Source organism: Suricata suricatta, chromosome 14 (genome assembly GCF_006229205.1).
Source record: "Suricata suricatta isolate VVHF042 chromosome 14, meerkat_22Aug2017_6uvM2_HiC, whole genome shotgun sequence".
In the NCBI taxonomy this organism is placed as follows: domain Eukaryota; kingdom Metazoa; phylum Chordata; class Mammalia; order Carnivora; family Herpestidae; genus Suricata; species Suricata suricatta.
The window spans coordinates 83,291,498-83,296,710 of NC_043713.1; the positions used below are offsets into that span (position 1 = coordinate 83,291,498).

Genomic DNA, 5,213 nt, shown 5'->3' on the forward strand with positions numbered 1-5,213 from the left:
CCCCCCCCCCCCCCCCCCCCCCCCCCCCCCCCCCCCCGCTCCTGACAGAGCAGTCCCAGCACAGCAGTGGGGCGGGGCCTTTCCTCAGACCTCCCTCCCCAGTGAGGGTCCCAGCTGGCCACCTGTCTGGCTGCCACAGCGCTGAGCCTCAGGCGGGGTGTCCAAGCCGCCTCTCCCATGCCCCTAGGAGTCTCAGGAGCAGGAGCTGCAGAGGCGGCTCGTGGACGAGCAGTTTGCGGTGCTCCAGGCCACTGCCACCGAGGCCGAGCGCATCCTGCAGGATGCTGTGGCCAAGCTGGATGACCCCCTGCACCTGCGCTGCACCAGCTCCCCAGGTAGGGCCTTTGGGCGAGGCCTTGCCTTCCTTGCCTGGGGTGTGCCCAGTGCACCCTGAGGGAAGAGGTGGGAGGGTGATGAGGCCTCAGGCCCCTCCCTTGACTGCTTCTCCCCCTACCCACAGACTACTTGGTGAGCAGGGCCCAGGCAGCCCTGGATGCCGTGAGTGCCCTGGAGAAGGGCCATGCCCAGTACCTGGTGTCCGAGTCAGGTAAGGACGGTGGGGGGAGGGGACCGGAGCAGGCAGGGCAGGAGCCGGTGGCAAAGGGGTGCCCATTCTGCTGGCCATGGCTGCCTCTTGCCACTGGGGAATTTCTCAGGGCTGTGTCCCCTGTGCACGCCCACCAGGAGCCCACCCTGGTCTGCCCACGAGCCTGGCATCACCCAGACCTAGCCTTGTTCCCAGCTTGGCTGCTGTCTAGCCGCTTGACCTCGGTGGAGGCTCTTCTCCAAGCTTGCCTCTTCTCCATAAACTGGGGCCTGGTGCCCATTGGACAGAGGACTCAGTGCCCTTGTAGGCAGAGGACTCGAGCAACCTGCCCGGCCCAGCCTGGTTCCATGGCAGTGGCTTGAGGGTTTCTCCTTCCCCCACAGATGCCTCTGTGCTGGTGGCAGCCCTGACCCAGTTCTCCTACTTGGCTGCAGACACCATCGTCCGTGGCAGTGCCACCTCCCACCTGGCACCCACCGACCCTGCCGACCGTAAGTGGGCCTTGGTCTTGACCCCCATATGGGGCCCGCAGTGGACCCAGGGAAGGCAGGGGACAGACTGGGCCTGGCGTCAGACCTGGTGTGTGTGTGTGGGGAGAGTCTTCCAGGGCTCCAGGGTGCCGGCCCCCTGACCCACCTCTCTCCCCCCAGGCCTGGTCGACACGTGCAGGGAGTGTGGGGCCCGGGCTCTGGAGCTCGTGGGGCAGCTGCGGCAGCGGCAGACCCTGCGGCAGGCCCGGCCCGGCCTGGTGCGGACCCCACTGCGGGGCATCCTGCAGCTGGGCCAGGTGAGGGGGGCAGACTGGGGTCTGCTGGGGTGAGGCTCGCGGCCCCCGCTTCCCCGCGCCTGCCTTGACTTTGGGCTGACTTGTGTGCGTGGCTGGCAGCTGGAGGACACAGCCTGGGACAGAGCGCTCCTCTCCCCCCAGCCGAGCGCTGCTGCTCCTGCCTCTCCCAGACTCCCATGGGGTTGCTGGGGCTCGGGTCCACCCCGTCTGACTCCTGACGTCTCTTCCCCAGGAGCTGAAGCCCAAGAGCCTGGACGTGCGGCAGGAGGAGCTTGGGGCCATGGTGGACAAGGAGATGGCGGCCACGTCCGCGGCCATTGAAGATGCGGTGCGGAGAATTGAGGTGAGGGCTGGGGTGCGGGCGCCGTGGGGCTGCGCCGGGCTGAGTGCAGGCTCTGCCCGCCTCCGCGCTCCTGCACACGGGCCGGATGGCTTGGTGGCTGTTTGGGGGACGGGGGGCCTGTCCAGCTCTCGCACTGCCTCCTCCCTGCCTGCTCACACTTGTCACTGGCTGCAGGACATGATGAACCAGGCCCGCCATGCCAGCTCCGGGGTGAAGCTAGAGGTGAACGAAAGGTGAGCCCCCAGGTCCCAGGGAGCTCTGTCCCTCCCGCCTGGCTCTCCAGAAGGGACTGGGAACAGGGAGCCCGCCCCGCTGAGCGTGTGTGTCAGGTCCAGTCTCGTCCATGCGGAGGGCAGGCTCTCCAGGGTCACACTGGATTCCTTTCTCTCACCCCCTCTTCCTCTCCTCCCCCCTCCTCCCCCCTCCGCACCCCCCACCTCCTCATGCTCGCCTCAGGATCCTCAATTCCTGCACAGACCTGATGAAGGTGAGTGGCAGGCTGGAACCCCAGGGTGGGTTGTGCACCTGGAAGACCACCCCAAGAGTGACACGTGTTTTGGTCTTGGCAGGCCATCCGGCTCTTGGTGACAACGTCCACCAGCCTGCAGAAGGAAATTGTGGAGGGCGGCAGGGTGAGCAGGCCCGATTCCTGAAGGGGGTGTGCGCTCAGAGCCCCCTGCGCCCCCTGCGCCCCCTGTGCCCCCTGCATCCCAGACCTTGGGCTTCAGCTGAGCCCAGGGCTCCTTCGGGCACAAGCTGCCTACAGTGTGCAAAGTGATCAGACATCCCCGCCCCCCGCTCAGTGATGCCCACAGTGTGCCCCGGGGTTCACGCCTGCATCCCCACCCCACAGCCCAGGCCCAGGAACAGACCCTCGTGGCTGAGGTGAAGGCCGAGATAAAGGCAGAGGGGCCCCATGCTGACTGGTCCGCCCCTCCCTGTCTTGCCTTCCCGTTGTCACTAGGGGGCAGCCACGCAGCAGGAATTTTATGCCAAGAACTCCAGGTGGACTGAAGGCCTTATCTCCGCCTCCAAGGCCGTGGGCTGGGGCGCCACGCAGCTGGTGTATGTCGCCCCAGGTGGGGGGCAGCGGGGTGTTCGGTACTCAGGATCTGGCGAGGGAGTGTGGGGGTGGCCCGGTGCCCAGAGGGGCGGAGACCCAGGCCCCGGCCGGCTCTGCCCGCAGGGAGTCAGCCGACAGGGTGGTGCTCCACACGGGCAAGTACGAAGAGCTCATCGTCTGCTCGCATGAGATCGCAGCCAGCACGGCCCAGCTGGTGGCCGCCTCCAAGGTGAGGCGTCCCGCGTGGCGGCCTCCCGGGTCGGGCTGTGGTGGACGGATGCCGCGTGATGGGCGTGAGCCTGACCTGCCTCCCCCCCACCCCAGGTGAAGGCAGACAAGCACAGCCCGCACCTGGGCCGCCTGCAGGAGTGCTCCCGCACTGTCAACGAGATGGCCGCCAACGTGGTGGCCTCCACCACGTCAGGCCAGGAGCAGATCGAAGAGAGAGGTGAGCCGGGGCCTGGGTATCGGCGGGGGCGGGGGCGGGCGCAAGGACACTAACCCCCGGTCCCATCTGCCCGCAGACACCATGGACTTCTCTGGCCTGTCCCTCATCAAGCTGAAGAAGCAGGAGATGGAGACCCAGGTGCGAGCCTGGGACTCCTCCCGGAGGGCTGAGCTCTGGGCGGGCGGGCCAGACTGGCTGCGCGGCCATGCTGAGCGGGTGTGCGGGGCTGCAGGTTCGCGTCCTGGAGCTGGAGAAGACGCTGGAGGTGGAGCGTGTGCGGCTGGGGGAGCTGCGGAAGCAGCACTACGTGCTGGCTGGTGGCGTGGGGACGCCGAGTGAGGAGGAGCCCAGCCGGCCCAGTGCTGCCCCCCGTAGCGGGACCTCCAAGAAGCCACCCCTGGCCCAGAAGCCCAGTGTGGCCCCCAGGCAGGACCAGCAGGTGCTGGGCATCGGCAAGGGAGCAGTGAGGGACCCAGGGGGCGCTGTCCTGTCTCTGCTCCCCGGTTTACAGGACAGAGGGCAGAGATGCTGCCCCAGCAACATGGGGAAGATGGGGGGGTAGGGGGCCAAGTGGAGGTGGGGTGTGTGGGGGCCCGACCACATTCACCAACCCTTTCAACTTTGACTCCTGCAGCTGGACAGAAAGGATGGCATCTACCCGGCTCAGCTCGTGAACTACTAGACTCCTGAGGGGGCCAGCGGGCAGGCCTGGGCCTTGGCTGGCTGCCCGACTCAGCTGGCGAGCCTCCAAGGGGTGCGGGACCGCACCCCCCGGGCCTGGACCCTCAGTCCTCGCTGAGCCTGAAGGATCAGGGGCCGGTTCTCCACCTGCAACGGGCACTCAGCGCAGCCAGGACCTAGCACGCCCGAGCCACAGTGTCTTCAGGAAATACACGGAACGTTTGTCACATTCGGAATTCAGTTTTCCTTCGTGAGTTTGTATTCAGCACCCTGAGAAGCAGGGCCGTGGGAAAGGGGGTTTGGGCAGGCCCTCCCTGCCTTTTGAACTCAAGGTCTGAGGTGGCGATGAATAGTCAGTGCACGCTGGCTGTTGGGGACACAGGCAAGACGTCACTTATTTGTAGCCTTCCTGGGGCATTGATTATTCCTTGGAGGTGGTGGACTCAAACAAAGCGACTGCTCTAGAGTGGCCCAGTATGGCCCGTTCTCCTTGGGCTTCACTCCACGGCCTCAGGGATGGGAGTGTGGAGGATGGGACCTTTGGGGAGATGCGGGCCAAGCACTGCCGCCAAGCCCCGTGGGCACAGGTGCTGTGCTGTCACTCTAGAAGTCTGTTCTGCTGAAACCTGTGGTGACCCTCCTATGTTGTTTTTCATGCCCCCGATCAGTCTGCTCCTGCCCCGGAGGCCCGGTCTGCCTGTTTCCCATTGCCCTGCCCCACACCTCCCCCTCCCCACTAGGTGATGGCCAGCCTGAAGGCCTCCCCAGCTCAGCCACAAAAATCCTAAGAACTAGGATGCCTGCCTGCCATCCTCCAGATCAAGGGCCCCTTGTGCCCTACAGGAAGGGGCCTCTCTGAAGTCTGGCAACAACCCTGCTCTACCCTTGGACTGCCCTGCCTCCATCCGGAGGACCCCACGACCCCACCCCCCTACCCTGCATGGTGGGCCGGCACAGGCCTCGGTCTGGAGAGGAGCAAGGGAGCAGGCTCTTCCTGCTTTGCCTTTAGTCTTTCCTTGTGTTGAAGAGTCAGACTGGCAATAAAACACTTGAACTGTCATCGTTGCCCTACCGTGAGGGGCTGCGCCTGGGCTGTCATTTCTCCAGGGCCAGGACGTGTGCCACAGGGCAGGGACCCACTTAGGTCCTGCAGGTGCCTAGTTCCGAGGAGCCTGGTAAGAGCTTGCTAGAGCTGCTTCTGGTTCCACCTGGCTCGTTTCCTGGCAAGTCTGGGACCTGAGGCTCTAGGACAGACGCCTGCGGGGTGAGTCGTGGCCTAAGGCTTTCCTCCCTGGCCTCCACTCCCCACCTAAGCCCCCTGGGTTCTTGCCCCCCCCCCCCCCC

At 65.8% G+C, this 5,213-nt stretch overlaps 1 protein-coding gene across 4 annotated transcripts in view; it reads left to right on the top strand.

The window, feature by feature from the left end:
* Positions 1 to 4,929, top strand: part of HIP1R (huntingtin interacting protein 1 related) — a 28,237-nt gene extending 23,308 nt beyond the window's left edge. For 2 of the 4 annotated variants that reach the window (XM_029922364.1, XM_029922363.1), the window contains 14 exons: positions 188 to 335; positions 461 to 547; positions 931 to 1,038; positions 1,198 to 1,334; positions 1,567 to 1,677; positions 1,852 to 1,910; positions 2,134 to 2,164; positions 2,247 to 2,309; positions 2,642 to 2,742; positions 2,864 to 2,969; positions 3,065 to 3,188; positions 3,265 to 3,326; positions 3,421 to 3,627; positions 3,823 to 4,929. In XM_029922364.1, the coding sequence (XP_029778224.1) occupies positions 188 to 335; positions 461 to 547; positions 931 to 1,038; positions 1,198 to 1,334; positions 1,567 to 1,677; positions 1,852 to 1,910; positions 2,134 to 2,164; positions 2,247 to 2,309; positions 2,642 to 2,742; positions 2,864 to 2,969; positions 3,065 to 3,188; positions 3,265 to 3,326; positions 3,421 to 3,627; positions 3,823 to 3,870 (1,392 nt within the window). In that variant the 3' untranslated portion in view covers positions 3,871 to 4,929. Of the gene's footprint in view, positions 1 to 187; positions 336 to 460; positions 548 to 930; positions 1,039 to 1,197; positions 1,335 to 1,566; positions 1,678 to 1,851; positions 1,911 to 2,133; positions 2,165 to 2,246; positions 2,310 to 2,641; positions 2,757 to 2,863; positions 2,970 to 3,064; positions 3,189 to 3,264; positions 3,327 to 3,420; positions 3,628 to 3,822 lie in introns of those variants that run through there. The other 2 variants (XM_029922365.1, XR_003902602.1) reach the window with 2 other exon arrangements.
* The last annotated feature ends 284 nt before the right edge of the window (positions 4,930 to 5,213 follow it).